At 37.8% G+C, this 19,307-nt stretch overlaps 2 protein-coding genes across 2 annotated transcripts in view; both read right to left on the bottom strand.

The window, feature by feature from the left end:
• Positions 1–19,307, bottom strand: part of LOC307161680 (uncharacterized protein) — a 484,934-nt gene that overhangs the window by 180,394 nt on the left and 285,233 nt on the right. The window lies entirely within an intron of this gene.
• LOC307161653 (NACHT, LRR and PYD domains-containing protein 12-like) overlaps positions 1–19,307 on the bottom strand; it is a 51,534-nt gene that overhangs the window by 5,287 nt on the left and 26,940 nt on the right. Inside the window, exons 15-17 of the mRNA XM_079876517.1 lie at positions 16,572–16,745; positions 16,131–16,304; positions 15,644–15,817 (exon numbers count right to left, since the gene is read on the bottom strand). Of these exons, the coding sequence (XP_079732643.1) occupies positions 15,644–15,817; positions 16,131–16,304; positions 16,572–16,745 (522 nt within the window). The remainder of the gene's footprint in view (positions 1–15,643; positions 15,818–16,130; positions 16,305–16,571; positions 16,746–19,307) is intronic.

Below are 19,307 nucleotides of genomic sequence, written 5' to 3'. Positions count from 1 at the left end.
ACATATATATATATATATATATATATATATATATATATATATTACTTTTTATCTTATATGCTTGTGTTATACATCAATCGATCCTGTTAAGTGTGTATTATTTTTGTGTATACTCACAATAAAAACAAAGTGTTGTGCTTTTCGCCAAATAAAGAAAAATAAACATGATGCGAGTTCTGCCTCCTCTCTGTCAGTGTAGTCCATTCTGAAACGCGTCCGAAAATTAAACATAACTCAGCGAATACTCAGTCAAACAGGCATACAGACACACAGGCATGAAGCTTGAATTCTCTTCTTTTAAATGAAGTAATTTTTATTATAAAAAAATATTCTCTGTTTATGTAATCTTTATGAAAAGAGAGAGATTTCAGTCATTCTCATCTCAGCTCATTACATTTTAATCTGCCCCGCCCACGGAGAGTGCGCAATATTCAAACGCAAATGAATGAGGCAATCCATGCAAACCTGTGAACGCCCCCATATCAGCTCGAGAAAACACATCAAGTTTATTCAGATCATTGTACTTGTTTACACTGTCTCGCAGCGCTGTGAGGAATAATAATAATGGAAAATGTAACTCAGAAGTGCTGGTATTTCGAGGAGCAAAGGATGGAATACTGTAGTAAGTTTTTTTCATTCTCAAGTAAATCGCGTTTCTGTGTGAATGAATGAACGGCAGAGATGCGCTGTTTACCACAGCTCGCAAAAAGACGGTTTAAATTTGAATTGCATTTCTGTGTGTGAATGAATGTTTCGCTTTTAGCAAACTATTTTGCTATAAAAATCGACTGAAATATGTTGAAATAAAATGTATTTGTATAAGCAACGTATTAACCCCCTGAGGTCGGCAATCACGCCGGCGTGATCTGCTCGTTTTTTTTTATATCAGTGCAAATTACTCTGTTGATTTTGATTTTACATACTTGTATTGTACATCATTCAAAACTGTTAAATGTCTTCTTTTATTTGTGTACACTCATAATAAAAACAAAATGTTGTGTTTTTCGTAAAACAAAGAAAATAAACATGATGCGCGTTCTGCCGTCTGTCTCAATGTGAAACTCATTTTGAAACGCGACAGAAAATGACCTGTAACTCAGTGAATGTTTGTCACACAGACTTGAAACGCATGTCTATACAACGCTTGGAATCTCTATTTTTAAAGTATGTAAATTATATAAAAAACAAATATTCTATTTTTAAGTAATCCATACGAAAGCAGCGGCATGTACAGTTTCTCAAACGCGTCCTCATTAACTATAATGTGACCACACCCACGCGCGCACGAGCGATTGACATGCAAATGATCCATGCGGAGAAACGCAGACCTGTAAACGCCCTCATCACCTCAAAACAAAGAAGCAGAGACTTCGTAACTTACTCTTCTCTGCTTTCATCGGGTTTGGACAACTGTAAGCTGTGCTGTGCTGTGCTGAATTTACCTCGGATTTACCTCAGAAGAACACGATTTGAAGATGAGAAGATTTTTAAGGTAAAACATGTTAAACTGGTCGTGCCAGATTAAAATGTATGTTATGAAATGAGTTTGGAGTAAAAACATGAACTAAGCCTAATGTCATATATGTACATGTAGACAGAAACATGAAATGTGAACTAGAATGATAGGCAACCTTTCAGTGCTTGTATAGCCTACGTGTTCAACACGAGGATGTTTTTATATTCTAATAAAACACAGCATGGTAAAAGTAGGCTAATATATATATATATGTGTGTGTATTCTGTACATTTTAAAAAGCTATTTTAACCTGAAAGATCTAAAATATATTCCCCAAATTGTGCAGCATTTCTCTTGATATCAGCATGTTCACAGCTGTTTTGTTGTTGTTGTTGTTTTTAGAGGAACAAGATGCCACTGATAAGTCCTGCTGACTTCAACATTCACATAAGTCTCCATACATGAACATGCTAAAGTGAAAAATCAAACACCATGGAAATGAAAGGTATGTAGCCTACTATGTTTCAGGAATGGCACAAAGGTGTGTGACAGTTCAAGTCTCTGTCTTTAGTTCAGTGTGTTAAATAATGTGGTTTTTTGTCATTATGTTGTGTTGTAAATACATTAAAAACAATCAAAAAGCCATTCTTTTTTAAATCTCCTCATTCTTTGTGCAAGGTTGCTCAGAATGGCAGGGCCTGATAGCTCCTAATAGGGCCATTAGGGAGTGTCTTTTGTCTTTCTCAGGTGAGAAAAGCTTACATAATAATGAGATGTCCACGCCTCTTGCATAGAGCTTTCTCACACAAAACACGTCGTAACATTTTTAAATCAATATATTGTCTTCTCTGAATGAGCAGTCAGGATGATTTTCACATAGTTTTGAAGCAAATATTCTGGGCTACGTGATACAATTTTCAAAAGTCTTATGAAGAAATAATCAGTATGGGTTTCATGAGCTTATTTCAGTGACAATTTTTTTTTGTTTTTTTCACAAACCACGCATAAATGTTATTATCTCAAAACTACAAACTTTTATATACATGCTGCTGATATATTATTGTAGCAGAGTTTGTGCTGAATACAGTGTAATCAGACTTTAGCCATGAAAATGTCACAAGTAACAGAAATAAGCACAAATGTCAGAGCATGTCAGAACACCTCCAGGCCCAGAAAACAGCTCAGACCTCAGAGGGTTAAACTGCAAATTAACATTTATATTCCTTATAATAAAAACGAAAGACCTATGTTACTGACATATGAAAGACAACATTTCGTTGACTAGTTTTGGATAGATTACACATTTTTACTGTAAAATATCTGCCACCTCAAATAAGCTTTTGTTTGCCAATTTTTGCTAATATGTTAAATATAGTATGTTTTGTCAAAAATAAAGTCATCAAATAATATATTATTATAGTGTTTGTCTGTAGGCTATATTCAAAGTAATGAATCCTTAACCTTGAAATATGTATGATAAAATGTATACTTTAGTTTTTACAAAGAAAGATTACACTTGAATTGTTGTTGTAATTGTAAACTTTTTAATAAAAAAAAAAATATTTAAAAGGTAAATATAAGCCTTTTCTTTAGATCATTTTAATTGTGTTTTATTATTGACAAATTTGGGGAGAGGATACATATTCCAAAACTGAAAATACAGTATGAGAATTAACTGCACAATTACTAGACATGTTTTCCTTGGATATTATACAATTTGCAAGCACAATTTGTGAAAAAAAAAAAAAAATTGAGATGCTTCCAACTGTGAACCAATTTGGTAGAATATATATATATATATATATATATATATATATATATATATATATATATATATATATATATATATATATATATATATACTGCTCTTGCATTTTTTTCTTGTGGCTATAGGTGACACACCTGAATGAATGGCTCATTAAGTATGTGGGCCCCATTGTCTCCTCAGGTGTGAATCACTAAATATGCATGATGGTGTTGAATTGTTGACGCCCTTTGCGCATATGGCCTTTCCAAACAAAAAGGGTTTTACAAGATTTAAATCAATGTATTGTGTTATGTCAATGATTAGGCAGGATGATTTTCACATCATTTTGAAGAAAAAACTCTAGGCAACATATCATGTTGCTCACATATCATGCTAGCCCTGTTTGTGCTAAATAGAGTGTAATTACACTTTTGCCATTAATATGTTTATAAGCAACTGAAAAAAGCACAATCGTCAGGGCATGTCAGAACATCTCAAGGACCCCAAAAATTCCTCAGACCCCAGAGGGTTAACCCCATTTCTGGTTTCTGAATTCTCTCTCTCTTTTTCCTTAACTTTAATTCTTCTCATCTAATTTCACCTGCACTTTTCAGGTGCATTCCTTACTGAACGCTGTTCAGCTAAATTAATTAAATCTAAACTTAATTACATGTAAACTGTTTAGCTAGAGAAGAATTTTTATAGTTATTGGGAACTTTCAATGGCACGTTGACTAAACTTTATGGAGGGACAACACATGGTATGGTCTTGAACACGCAGCAGCTGTGACCAACTGTAGAATGATGTCCAAAGCAAATCTAATGGTTGATCATAAGTGCTATTAATTATTCCCAATACTAGATCATTCAGCTGTTTTAATCACTTCTTTAAATCTTTTTATTAAATTTAAACATAATGGAAGTCAGCTATTAATTTTTTTCATTTAACCCTCTTGTTCTAGTGTGGTTTTATTTCCCCATAAAACCGCAAAAGTAACTACACAACTTTCCTTCTTGATGTGTTTATTTTCAACAGTTTTTCCAAATTTCCCAATTCCAAATTGTCAATTTTATGAGCCAGCTACACAAGTAATCTAGACGATTGCTATGGCATAATTTTGAGTACCACTAATAGGCACAATCTAATCGGAAAGCTCTCCTCTTCCTCTTTCTTTCTCTTCTTCATTTGTTCAGAGATCAAGCCTGTTGTATGCTATCAGTAAGTTATGAGAAATAATTTGACCATAAGAACCATCTTAAGTCATTTATTAAATCTAGGCTTACGCTCTTCTAGCAAAGCCACTCAGATCCACACAAATCTGGGCTGCGTTCTCCGAAACTACCTTAACGCTACGTCGTTCTTAAGTTGTACCTTAAGAAGTACCTTATCGTTAATACGTGGTTTCCGAAACCTTCTTAGTTAAGTAAACCTTCTGTAAGTCATACGTTCGTAAGGTTGGTCTGGAGCGCTCTTAGCTATACCTTATCGCTGCTGACGGTTCATACCGCTAGTGGCCACCACTACGCAAAAAGCTTTTTTACATCGCAGTTTAATTACACATAGACAATTTTATAGGAACATTTAATATAAAATCTGATTTAGTATTAAAATTTCATTTTTACTTTACTTTAAAATTTTACACATAAAATACTTAAGTTGTTATAGCCTACACCCAGTGTATGGAAGTGTTTTCATTAATAAAGTTTCCATACACTAATGGTTGTTAGCTTTTTTAATTACTATCCTAAGGCACATCAGCTGGCGAACCATTTGACAGAAAAGGCTTAGGAGTCTATATAAAGAAAGATGAGTTTACACAAACTTTATAGCTATGGCAGCGAGACAGCGAGTACTTGTTTTAAATCAAAGATGGCGCCGTCCGCGGAGCCAGTTAGTGTATGTCAACTACATGGCTGGTGGATAATCAGCATACGTTGTGGAGAACATTAACACACTTATGGCCGTAAGGGTTTGGGATTGCACACTTGCTAAATTATAAACACATACTCATATTTATTTCTGCATGTACATATTTCAATGAGCCCCGATAAATGCAGTTTGTACTATTTCTAAAACGCTTCTTTATAAAGAACATTGTTTTCTCAATACTTTACCTATACCGCTGTGAAGGAAAGAGCGCACAATCGATCATCGAGGCATCAATATCAACCTATTCAGCACCTCCACCATGGACAGCGCCTGCTAAGGTCGAACTTAAGAAGGTTTACCTTAAGCAACATCCTAAGGTATAGTTCGGAGAACACACGTAGGAAAGGTATACCTGTAGTTAAGGTGTACCTTTTGAGTCTTCGTAGCGCGCTAAGAGACAACGTTATCGGAGAACGCAGCCCTGAGCATCCTGCTATTTGCAGCTAAGATAGTAGTAATCAGGTACACATTTAATTTGCTAACCACACCTGACAAAACCTAGCTGTACATTACACACCTAGCTGTCTCACTTTGCCTTTAGCTCCAAATTCGGTTTGATCTTGCATTAATCTCTTGCCCTTACTCTCACCACAAGTGTGCCAGAATGTTGCAGATGCTCAGCCTAACTGCCCAGATGGAAGACCAAAAGGACTGGCTAGGTGTTTTGAGGAACACCCTTTTTCCCATGGCTGCTGACAACCTTCAGCACAAGAGCCAAAAGCAACTGAAAAACGAGGGAAGAGAACTAATTACAGATGACTCAAACCAGAGGTATGACCACAAATATCTGACTGAGGTTATCTTCCTGGCCCACAGCCTCACAGGTTTGAAACAGGAGGTAAACAACCTCAAATGCCAGATCACAAGAGTCCCAAAAGGAGCTGACACATGCTAAAAGCCGCATTGACCAGCTAGAGATGGAGGCTCAGGACAAACACAAGGACCCTGGCAGAAGGGAGTCACAGGAGGAAATCCACAGTCTTCAAACGGCACTGACAGCTGTTAAACTACAAGAGCAGTTTGAAAAGACTGCCAGAGAGGACCTGGAAAATAAACTCTTTCACAAAGTGTCACTGTTAAAAGCAGCAAATTCTGAAATCTTGGAAAAAGATGCCAGAATCATGGCCTGTGATGGTCAACTGAAGGTGTCCAGAGCTGGAATTGAGGCGCTGACCCAGCAGCTGGACAACACCAAAGATGAACTTGACATGGTCCAACGAGAACTGAGACACTCTTATCTGCTGCAAAAAGAACCACAGCAGGAGAGACATCTTACTCCCCCACTTGCAATCAGCAGAGAAACCTCCCCCAGCCAAGCAAAGAGTTACCAAGGGGGGAGACAAACCCCTCTGCTTAACACGTCATTGGATAATTTCCTTAAAGCTTCTGCAGCCGCAGAAGAAAAAGGATTGATTCAGACGAATCCTGAAACAACACGTGTAGTGACACTCAAAGACCTCAACCGAATGGCTAGACAAATCCCTGCATTTACACCAGAGCTTGCAGGAGACCACGACGTCCACGCTTACATTACACTACGACGTCCACATAGGTTTTAAGAATAGATTTAAAAACAGCAAGTGTTTAAGCCTGTCTGATGTACAGGGGCAAACTGTTCCAAAGCTTCGGTCCTGCTACTGCAAATGCTCTTTCACCCCTGCTCTTCAGCTTTACCCGTGGGACAACTAAAAGCAAACGGTCAGCAGACATAAGCGCTCTTGACGGAGCATACGGCTTGATCAGTTCAGACAGATACTTAGGTGCAAGACCATTAAGAGATTTAAAAACAAACATCAAAATCTTAAAACTAATCCTAAAATGGACAGGTGTAGCGTCTGGACCAATCGGACAAACACAATTCATTTATTTAATGAACAATCCAGCAAACTCACTGTGAAACTTTCACCAAATACTAACATCCCAAGTGAAGCTAACACACTGGCAGGAGGGTGTTTTGTTACAGGAAACACAGAGGGTTTTACGATCAAAAAGAATTTGGCCGCATGTGCAAGAGAGAGACAATGGGGAGACAGAAACAATCTTCCATGCAGACTTCGCTGCATTAATCAGAAACGAACTGATCTTCCCTTCCCCCTTCCCCCCTTCCCCCCTTCCCCCCACTGGGGCCCAGGGCCCTGCCTGCCATGCTTTCATGCTACCAAAAAGGGAGACTGCAAAACTGCAAACCTACCATCAACGCATCGTCCAACGATCAACTCCTTGCCTTCTCGGCACTTCAGGAGGCCGCATCGTCCAGCGTGCACTCAGCAGGCCAGGACAGCAGGCTTCGACTCACCACAGCCATGTGCTCGAAGCCACCATGCAAACTCCGACCCACAACAGCGTCGGAACCACACGATGGCAACTTGCACCATGACTTTTGACCCTCACGGACCCACCAACGTACTCATTTTTCAACCACTTCAAGAATTGTCCACAATTGCAACTGACCATGCAAGTATTTAATGAGGTGCTATGAAATAAGCTGATGGTTCTTTTCATACTAAAATAGATCTTGCCCCATAGTTCTATTTCCTGCTTCCGGTTCCATGACACTCACCCCTTTACCTATGCATGTATGTATGGATGAATGTATGTATGTTTGTTTGTTTGTTTAGTTTTGTTATGTTTGTGATTTAGTCAATAAAACTTGTGAACAATCATGCATCTGGTTTCTGATTCTCTGCTTGCATACAAAGTCCCTTTTACGATCTTGATCTTGTTACATGCTCTAAGCACTGCACATGCTAAGGAATAACTATCTTTCAGTGACCATGAAAGATACACTTTTCTTAGAATAAATGAATAATCAAATAGTTCGTTGGAACTGATTAATTGATGGTAATATTAATTGGCTTACCTCAAAGTTAATCTAATTAACTGACCCAAATATTAATAAATAATCATAATTAGTAATTATGGATTATTATTAATATTTCCCCTTTGAGATAATATTGTTACACAGGCAACCAGTGAAGAAAGGGGTAATGTGTTCCCGCTTTCGTGTACCCGTCAACAGGCGAGCTGCTGCATTCTGGACCCTCTGCAGTCTGGAGAGAGAGGCCTGACTAATGCCCATATAGAGGGCATTACAATAATCCAGACGCGATGAGATAAAAATGTGAAGAAGTCTTTGAAAGTCTATAAAAGACAGGAAAGATTTCACCTTGGTGAGTTGTCTCAATTGGAAAAAACTAGATTTAACTACCAAGTTAATCTGTTTATCCAATTTAAAATCACAGTCCATTATAACACCTACATTTTTAACATAAGGTTTCACTAGTGGATTCAATTCCCCAAGATCCAACTGTAAGGATTCATAAGTGCCACTCGGCGTAAACAGCATGACTTCTGTTTTATTTTCATTAAAACTTAGGAAATTCAATGCCATCCAGGCCTTAATTTCCTCAAGACACCGTAATAGAGACGCTAACGTAGAGGTGTCTTTTCTTTTCAAAGGCAGATAAATTTGCGTGTCGTCTGCATTGCAATGAAAAGAGATACCAAATTTCCTAAAAATATGTCCCAGGGGGAGCAAATACAGGGCGAACTAAATAGGCCCTAAAATGGAGCCCTGGGGGACCCCACACGTGAAAGAAGCCATTGAGGAGGCGAATTCTCCAAGACGAACTGAGATAGTTCTTTCAGACAAATACAATTTAAACCATGCCAACGCAGTACTCTTAACCCTCTGAGGTCGGCAAACGCGCCCACACGTTTTGCTGGATTTTCTTCACATTGTAGCACTATAAACTTAAATTACTCCGTCATTTATGGTCATACAGAAAAAAGAAATATAAATAAAGAATCTGTGATATTTTTACTTTTGTATGTGTCCACTTACAATCAAATCAAAACATTGTGCTTTAGTAAAATAAAGAAAATAAACAGGATGTGCGTTCTGCCTAGGGCTGGGCGATAAAACGATAACGATAATTATCGCGATATAATTTTTCTCGATAAAACGATATCAAGAGGTCGATAAATGTTCGATAATGTTTATGCGCCAAAAGCGGAACGAAACTCATTTGAACCGCGCGCCACACGGACCATTTATCCGCTCGGCTCAAAGTCCAAACGGCAGCGCAAGCGCGAGCTCACTAAAGTTAGAGCAGACGCGTTTACTCTGATCGCTCTCGGTCGAGGAACACAAATGCGAGGAACACAAATGTCTCAGTGATTTAAACCAGCTTAAAGGCAGATGAAACAGCGCTGCCAAACTGTGCGCAACGATACAGTCTGAAGGCTTTTCCGTCTACAAATTCCCATCATTTACCACGGATTTACTGTTAGCCTAGTAATATTAACTGCACCATGAAATGTAGGATATTGAATTGTATTGCATTATTAATGTAGACAATGTATTAAAGGACTAATGGAATATAATTACAGTATTTAATAATGTATTTAGACTACTGTTTTTCATACAAATACCATAGAAACCATAAAGTTACATTTTGCCATGATGGTGAGGTTGTCATGATCTAAATGCATGATACTTGATGACCAATGGTTAAGTTTAATAAAACTCAAACAGTCAGATTATTACATTTTACCCCAAAAAAAATTTGCACATGCAGAAACTAAGAAATTGTCCAATAAATATATTTATTTTGTTAAGGAAAAATGACAAATGTTTGAATGTTCTACCTCAGATTTGTGAAATGTTCGCCTGTTTGGCAAGTGTTTGTCATGATATGTTCTGACAATAAAGAGTAGTTTAAAACCACAGTTAACGCGCTGGTTTCTACAACTTTCACTTAGGAGCAAAAATCTGCCTTTAAACTTTAAAGAAATAAAGATTTGACTTTTATCGTGATAATTATCGATATCGACTGATATAAAAAAAATTATCGTGATATTTTTTTTTGGCCATATCGCCCAGCCCTAGTTCTGCCTCTCCGTCGCTGTGAACTTTTTTTTCTTGAGCACGTCTATAAACTGAAACAAAACTCAGCGAATACTTGTCACACATTTATGAGCCATATACCTTTATAAACATTTAAGTGTGTACTTTTAAATGATCGGATTCAAACTGAAAACAATATTCTCTGTTTAAGTAATTTGTATAAAACTAACAAGATGTCCAGCTTCTCAAACGCTTCCTAATTATTTTTAATTTGAACACGCCCACTCGCGCAAAAGAGATTGACATGCTAATCTCCACATGGAACGCGATCGCGCTCATTACCTCAAAAACAAAACACCAAAACACTTCACAAGTCTCTGCTTTTCGTTGAGTTTGAAAGACGCGGCGTGAGCTTACATTGGATTTAGGCTACCTCAGAAGAAGAAGAACGCGATTTGAAGACAAGAAAGATGTAAGGTAAAAAAATTCTTACATATTAGTTTGTTATTGTTGCATTAATTTCACATTGCAGTTGAACTGTTGCTAGATATATGGTAAATATTATAATTTTTAGACCCGTGTTTACTGTTACTGTGTTTGTGGATATCTGCTCAAATGTAGATATGTATATGGTAACCATAATGTTTTATATTTGAGCGCGATCGCGTTTGAATGTATCATATTTTGGATCGCGATCGCGTTTGAAAAGCACCAAACGGCTTCATGTTTTTACTATTATCTCATTTCATATCATCATAACGAATGGAAACATTTGAAGTAACATGATAATCAATATATTTTTCTCTAGCTTAGTTGTTACTGAAATATTTTGGAAGATTTATAGGCTGCTATAGGCTATTGTTATTATTATTTTATGCAGCACTGGGCATAGCCTATGCCTACAAGGCACAACAAACCTTGTGTTTATTATATTATATATTGTTGGAAACATTTATGTGTGTGTGTGTGTGTGTGTGTGTATTCTGTGAATTTTAAAAAGCAATTTTAACCAGAAAAATCTAAAATTTATTCCCAAAATCGTGCAGGCCTTTCTCTTGATATCAGTATGTTCACTTTTTTTTTTCTTTCAGGGCCCAGATGCTGAGTCCTGCTGACTTCAACATTCACATGAGTCTCTGTACATGAACATGGTAAAGTGAAAATCAAACACCTTGGAAATGAAAGGTATGTACAATGTTTTTAGGAATGGCACACAGGTCTCTGTCTTTGGATCATTGTTTTCAATGAGTGCTTTTTTGTCATTTGTTGTGTATCTTTGGATTATGTTGTGTTGTAAATAAATCCAAAAAATCTAAAAGCCATTATTTTTTAAATCTCCTCATTGTTTGTGCAAGGTTGCTCAGAATGATAGGGCCTGATAGCTCCTAATAGGGCCGTTAGGGGAGGGTCTTTGTCTTTCTCAGGTGTGAAAAGCTTACATATTAATGAGCTTTTTCACACAAAACACGTCGTAAAATTGTCAAAAATTGTCTTATCTGAATGAGCAGTCAGGGTGATTTTCACATAGTTTAAGAGCAAATATTCTAGGCTACGTCATACAATTTTCAAAAGTCTTGTGAAGAAATAATCAGTATGGGTTTCATGACCTTATTTCAGTGAGAATTTTCTTTTGTATTTTTACAAACCACGCATAAATGTCATTATCTCAAAACAGCAAACTTTTACACACATGCTGCTGATATATTATTGTAGCAGAGTTTGTGCTGAATACAGTGTAATTAGACTTTAGCCATGAAAATGTCACAAGTAACAGAAATAAGCACAAATGTCAGAGCATGTCAGAACACCTCCAGGGCCCAGAAAACACCTCAGACCCCAGAGGGTTAATACCAACAGATTTTTCTAAGCGTGTAATCAAGATCTTATGGTCTATGGTATCAAATGCAGCCGAAAGATCTAATAAAATTAGAATCGCACAGTTCCCCGAGTCAGTAGTAAGTAACAAGTCGTTAGAAACCTTCAACAGTGCAGTTTCTGTACTATGCAGGGACTTAAAACCAGACTGAAACACCTCACGGATACCATGTAGATCTAGGAATGCATTCAATTGTCCAAATACAACCTTCTCCAGTAATTTCGACAGAAACGAAAGTTTTGAGATAGGTCTAAAATTAGCAAAGACTGATGAATCCAGGTTAGATTTCTTGATTACTGGTTCCACTGCTGCATGTTTAAAAGACTTAGGTACAACTCCCGACGCCAGGCTACTATTAATAATCACAAGTACAGTAGAACCAATAGCTTCAAATGAGTCATTTAGAAGACGTGGAGGAACAATATCCATGCAACATGAGGATAATTTCATTTTAACAAAGATCTCCCTCAGTGAGACAAGAGACACTGGCGCAAACTGATTAAAAACAGCAGGGCACTCAGAGGAAACGGATAAGAAAGTCAAAGGAGAGGATATATTAGATCTAATAGCTTCAATCTTATCAATAAAAAAGTGTAAAAAATGTTCACACAATTTGGCAGAAGGCTCTAAACAAGTAGCTTGGGGAGTGTTCAAAATAGCATTAATAGTACTGAACAGCAGAGCTGGCTTATGGGAATTATTACAGATAACATTAGAGAGATACTTTGATTTCTCAGATCTAACACTTTTTTGATATTTAGACAAATTGTACTGTAAAATATCAAATGAGATCTGTAATTTATCCTTCTTCCAGCGGCGTTCCGCCCTTCTGCATTCCAGCCTTATAGCTCGAGTAGTAGCATTCAGCCACGGTTGAACTCTAATTTTTTTCTCGAACCGTCCTAAAAGGGGCAACTGCATCCAAAATACTTTGACAAGTTAAAAAGAACGAACGTAACTACTTTTTTGGGTAAAAAGTAGTGTAATGCGCTACTACAGAAAATTTGGTAATGAAACATAGTTCCTTTTTCAATTCGGCGCAACGTTACTTTTCCCATGGATAGATTTGACAGCGACACTGCCTCAGCTGCGCGCTTGAGAGAAGAGAACTGTTGAGAACTGAAGAGAACTGTTACTATGGTAGTCTTCTACCAACCCTGGAGGACCCTGAAATCAAGGACGCTCGCACTCCAAAATGGACTGTCAAGGATGACAGCAGACCTACCGGGTGTAATTGTACAGGTAAGCCAATTTGTAATAGCCTATCTGAAAGTTAGTAGCTACAGGCCTACGTGTTGTATCCTAGTCATTAAAGAAAACGATTTAGTTTCATATTTATGTTTAAATAAAATAAAAATTTTGCGCAATATATCGGGAGACAAATGGAGTGGGCAGACATGATTTTGACCACTTTATTAAGTTTGTTTTTGTAGAAAACCTTTCTTTAAAGTGAATTTCGTTTTGTATTAATTGTATCTTAATTTTAATCAATGTTTTATCAACCAATTGCCTGAATTTAATAAATAAGAAGTAAATTAAAGAAAATTATTTAGTTTCATATTTATGTTTAAATAAAATAAAAAAATATATATATTTAATCTATGTTGATTATATGAAAAGTGAAAAGCATGAGTAAGATCATAATTTTGCGCAATATATCGGGAGACAAATGGAGTGGGCAGACATGATTTTGACCACTTTATTAAGTTTGTTTTTGTAGAAAGCCTTTCTTTAAAGTGAATTTCGTTTTGTATTAATTGTATCTTAATTTGAATCAATGTTTTATCAACCAATTGCCTGAATTTAATAAATAAGTAAATATACCATGCAATATAATCATGACATGGAGGCACCATTGCGCGAACTGCAGCTCGTCTCATACTGTAAATGAACCGAAACTCAGATAAGCTACTTGCCTCACAGACCTGAGAAATATATAGAAAGCTTAAAATGTGTACTTTTAAACAAAATATATTTTGTAGCAGAGCGGAGAGAAGCAGCGCATGTGCTCTGCTCATCGCAGAGTGTCGTACTCTACCCCATGATGCAGAGCCGGCTGAGAATAAAAACAGAGAAGTTGCCACACACAGCAGCGCCAATGAGAAGGACTTTTTTTCTTTTGAAATTGATACTATTTTTTATAATAAAGAGCACAAAAGAAATACCTGTTATGTCCTCCATAGTATAACTTTATGTCTACACATTTAGGAACAGATATTGCGTTCGTCCCAAAGTCAACCAACATAAATGTAACGTAAAAGTAACAAGTAACGTAAAAAGTTACTTTCCAAAGGGGGTAACTAAGTAAAGTAACGGATTACTTTTTAAAAAAGTAACGAGTAATGAGCAAACACTACTTTTTAAAAGTAACTTCCCCAACACTGTTCGGTATTAAGCCCACATGAGGGCATTGAATAATCAACCTCAATTGCATTAAAAGCCTCAGAAAATAATTGAGCAGTTGAAGGATTAATCGCCCGACAGCGACATTTTGGAACAGTCACTTTAGAATCACGAGAAATACATATCTCAAATAAAACAGGCAAATGATCAGAGAAAGTGGCATCACAGACAATGTTACTAATAGGCAAGCCATATGTCAAAACCAAATCTAGTGTGTGTCCACAAATATGTGTGGGACTAATGATAAACTGAGTTAAGTTAAAAGACTCCTCGAGATTTAAAAAAGCTTTGGCCAAAGGCTTGGCGGGACAGCACACATGGATATTAAAATCCCCCACAATTAAAACCCAGTCATATTTAGTCATGATTCCGGCTAAAAAATCAGAAAAATCATTGATAAAGTCCTTGTTATATTTGGGTGGGCGATAAACAACTGTGCACAACACTGGATAACTTAGACTTAATTCAAAAACACTGAGTTCAAAGCTGGAGTAGGAGGAAGATGGCAGACGCCTACAGTTTAAATGTTCTTTAAAAATAGTTGCTACTCCGCCTCCTCGTCCCGTAAGCCGTGGAGAGTTAAAATAGGTACAGTTCAGAGGTAAAACTTCAGAAAAAACACTTGACTCACCAACACCGATCCAGGTCTCAGTCACACACAACATGTCCAAGTCCTTGGAGTAAAAAAGTCATTCAAAATGAAGGACTTGCAAGCTAGTGATCTAGCATTCACCAAGGCTATCCTCACAGGAGTTGAGTCTTTCAACAACGGAGATTCACGGACCAAAGACCGATGGAGAGTTGCGTCCACACCTCTTTTCAAACGGGATGCCCGATAAATTATGACTGGAGGCTCTTTATCCACATCCACATCAGTCACAGGTACCAACCATCTATATGCAGGATCCCAAGAGCGTCGAAGCACGTACCGATGACAATCCACGCCAAGATCTCCCAAAATAGAGCGAGGATCGGCATTCGGAAACAAAGCCATTAAAGTCTTTATTTTAACCAACAGACCACCTCGTTTGCCACGGCGTCTGAACCGCTTCTTCCTCCCGAGAGAGCATGGGGTTCGGCAGAGACAGGCAGGTAATCCACGAAGGAACGGTGGAGGGGTTGAGTTTTTTGTTCCACCCCGGTTCACAATATAGATCAGCGTATTATCCAAAGCCGATCTAATGCTAACAAGTGTTTGGCAATCGTACACTAATAGACTTTGTAGTATTTAAAATAGTCAATAAAAACAAGACAAACATCCATACAACCGGGAGCAGCAGGCGGCTAGCCACACACACTGGTGCCATCATTCAAAAAGTGTTTTAGTTTAAACTGTTGAAGTGATTTTAAGCATTTTGATTCTTGTCTGTGAATGTGACTGACCTCAATCTCTCCAGTTTACAGTGTGAATCCTTCAGTACGGCACATAAGTGCTTCACTCCTGTGTTTCCTATTTTATTTTCCCTCAGGTTCAGCTCTCTCAGGTGTGATGGGTTTGATTTCAGAGCTGAAGTCAGGACGAGACTCTGTTTCTCTGTAATACTGCATCTCCACAGACTGAAGATAGAGAAATAACAATAGTTCACATCTATGATGATCATCTTATTGAAGAGCTACAGCAGGCATTTAGTTTCCAATAGTCTGTTTTGAAACCCAGTCACACTAGTTCTGTGTGCTGGAAGACACTGTTTCTTCTCTTTCATTTTTAACTATTTATTTGACGTCTCATAACATTGAACACATAAAAATGTGAGCAATAGGGAAAACCCAGAAAGTGCACTGCTATAAACAATGAAACATAAGCCCTGCTGTCTTCAAATAAATAAACTTCAGTCACACTGTAATTGCTGTACAGTATAATGATACTAACTGTAGTTTCTCCAGCTTGGATTGTGGGTTCATCAGTAGATCACTGAGGTTTTTCACTCCAGAGTCTCCTAGTTTATTCCTGCTCAGATTCAGCTCTCTCAGGTGTGACGGGTTTGATTTCAGAGCTGAAGTCACATCTGAACAACCTTCATCTGTCATATCACAGCCTCTTAAACTACATTAGCAGAGAGAGCAGAAAATAAGACAGAAGAAAAGAAAACTCTTTATTCTGTAAAGTCACATCATCTTCATCTGCAAATAAAACAGAGGAAGAGAGATCTTCATCTTTATTTCACCAGATCACAAAATACTAAGGTGAACATGTTTGCACAAATATTTTGTGACCTCAGACTCACTGTCAGATATTGAGTATAAAGTGTTTTATTTTAAACTGTTGAAGTAATTTTAAGCATTTTGATTCTTGTATGTGAATGTGACTGACCTCAATCTCTCCAGTTTACAGTGTGAATCCTTCAGTACGGCACAAAAGTGCTTCACTCCTGTGTTTTCTAGTTTATTCTCCCTCAGGTTCAGCTCTCTCAGATGTGATGGGTTTGATTTCAGAGCTGAAGTCAGGATGAGACTCTGTTTCTCTGTAATACTGCATAGACTCAGACTGAAGACAGAGAAATAACAATAGTTCACATCTATGATGATCATCTTATTGAAGAGCAACAGCAGGCATTTAGTTTCCAATAGTCTGTTTTGAAACCCAGTCATGCTAGATCTGTGCGCTGGAAGACACTGTTTCTTCTCTTTCATTTTTAACTATTTATTTGACGTCTCTCTTCTTTATTCTCTGTTGAAAAGGCAGATTTCTGCATGTACACAATCAGTACATTGTATCAAATGCTGGAAATTAAACAATTACTATCTAGATAAAAAAACACATAAAAATGTGAGCAATAGGGAAAACCCAGAAAGTGCACTGCTATAAACAATGAACCATAAGCCCTGCTGTCTTCAAATAAATAAACTTCAGTCACACTGTAATTGCTGTACACTATAATGATACTAACTGTAGATTCTCCAGCTTGAATTGTGGGTTCATCAGTAGATCACTGAGGTTTTTCACTCCAGAGTCTCCGAGTTTATTGCCGCTCAGGTTAATTTCTCTCAGGTGTGACGGGTTTGATTTCAGAGCTGAACTGTGCGTTCACACCGCCGCCGGTGAGAGCGTCAATGTTGCCGGAAGTCATTCATTTTCAATGAGAGCCGGCGGCGAGCTCCAGTGTGGTGAACAAATGAGTCCTATTGAAGAGATGAGTCCGAGCTTAGGACCCCATTAGTATGCCAGTAGTATGACTGATCTAAATCTGTTCTTGCGATAACTTGTAGCTAACGTGAGGTTAAACTGTTAATAAGAAAAATAGCAATATACACAAATAAACATTATTTTATGGTTCTTTTAATTTAAAAAAAGTGTACTTGTAACATATTGTGCTGATTATTACAATAAAAAATGATGACATAATTATAATTGCATTACGAATTGCTGTGAATACAGTAAGGCAGTATCAGGGCAGTATAAGCTCAGGTAAGGCTCAGCTAGCACAATCATCGTATAACGTTAGCTGTTTGCTATGCTACTATGTAAGCTAACTAAAAAACACACTAACAACGATAAATGTTTAATTTCACAATCTATAGGTTAAATACTAGTACATGAAACGTATAATTTAAAATATATTAATGGCTCGTTATAACGTAGCACAAACGTCTTCTATAATAAAGTGATTTTGTATGATTTGTAACCAGGCACTAAAGTGATTACCCCTAAAACGTGCTTTGAACCAATCGGATTGCTTGGGTCCTAAGCTCGGAATCATCTCTTCAGTAGGACTCATTTGTTTACCAAACCGGCAAGGGCGGCGCGGCGCGTCTTGGACAGTGAGAGCAACAAGGAGAGTTGAAGCCAGGTCAACTTTATGGTAATAAGCTATGACACGGTTCGGCGGCAACCAATCAGAATGTATAAGTCCTCCGCCTGAGAGGATTCCAGAGAACGCAATCCTGTAAACATTGGTTCCGACCATATTAGTTCCCAAGCAAAGTGGAGAAGTTAATTATTTCTGTTGCGGGTTTCCCATTGTTGTATGACTAGTCCCTGTTTACATACAGGGACATAAAAAAAAAAAAACGACGCGTGGAACATGGTGTCTGTAATAGTTGGTTTCAGCTTGTTTTTCAGCGGGAATGCAATTAATTTGCTCAAAACAACACAGATTTTGACCAATTGCATTAAGGCTACAACCAAGAATGTTACTGTAATGTTATTGTAATGTAAACTGCACACGAATCAATGTTAATGTTAATTAAAGACCAAGGGCCCTATTTTAACTAACTGAAACGCAAGTGTCAAGCGCAAAGCGCAAGTAACTTTGTGGGCGGGTCTTGGGCGCTGTTGCTATTTTCCCGGCGGGATAAATGACTCTTGCGCCAGGCGCAAATCTAAAAGGGGTTGGTCTGAAGTAGCTTCATTACTCATAGGTGTGGTTTGGGCGTAACGTGAAATAAACCAATCAGAGCGTCATCTCACATTCCCTTTAAGAGCAGACGCGCTTTTTCCATGGCGGATTGCTATTGTAACGGCGGATTTGCCAGGCGCACGCCAGGAGCGGTTCACAGCCAAGGAGAGCAACGCTCTCGTCACGACCGTAAAAGAGAGAAGTTACACTGAAATGGAGAAACCCACCCAAATGAACTTCGGTTAAACAGGCGTATGATAATTTGGGTAAATGTGTAAGCTAGATGTATGCTTTTATAATAAATTGTCTATCTATCTATCTATCTATCTATCGTAATAATGTATGATTTGCAAAAATGAAAACCGCTGCATCTGTGTAGATGAGAGAATCAAAGTGTTTGCGCGTTGTGCACACGCTACATTGATTATGGCCAAGCATGCGCCCTTAAAATAGCATATTAATAACATGCGCACCGCGCCACTGACTTTAAACTGTTTTTTTCTGGTTAGTGGAGCAATTATTTTCTAAACCTGCAAAATAGCATGAAGGAACGTTTGCGCCGGAACACGCCTCCTCTTTGCACCGAACCGCCCTGGGGAGCGCAAGTGTATTTCCTAACTTATCGACGTGCATCTGTGGAGGGAAAAGTCCGCTTTGCGCGGGAGCAAAATAGGAATGATACATGCGTCGGTGTACAAAGTCAATTGCGC

This window comes from Squalius cephalus (genome assembly GCF_949319135.1).
Source record: "Squalius cephalus genome assembly, chromosome: 7".
Lineage (NCBI taxonomy): Eukaryota > Metazoa > Chordata > Actinopteri > Cypriniformes > Leuciscidae > Squalius > Squalius cephalus.
This window is presented reverse-complemented; position numbering and strand designations above follow the sequence as displayed.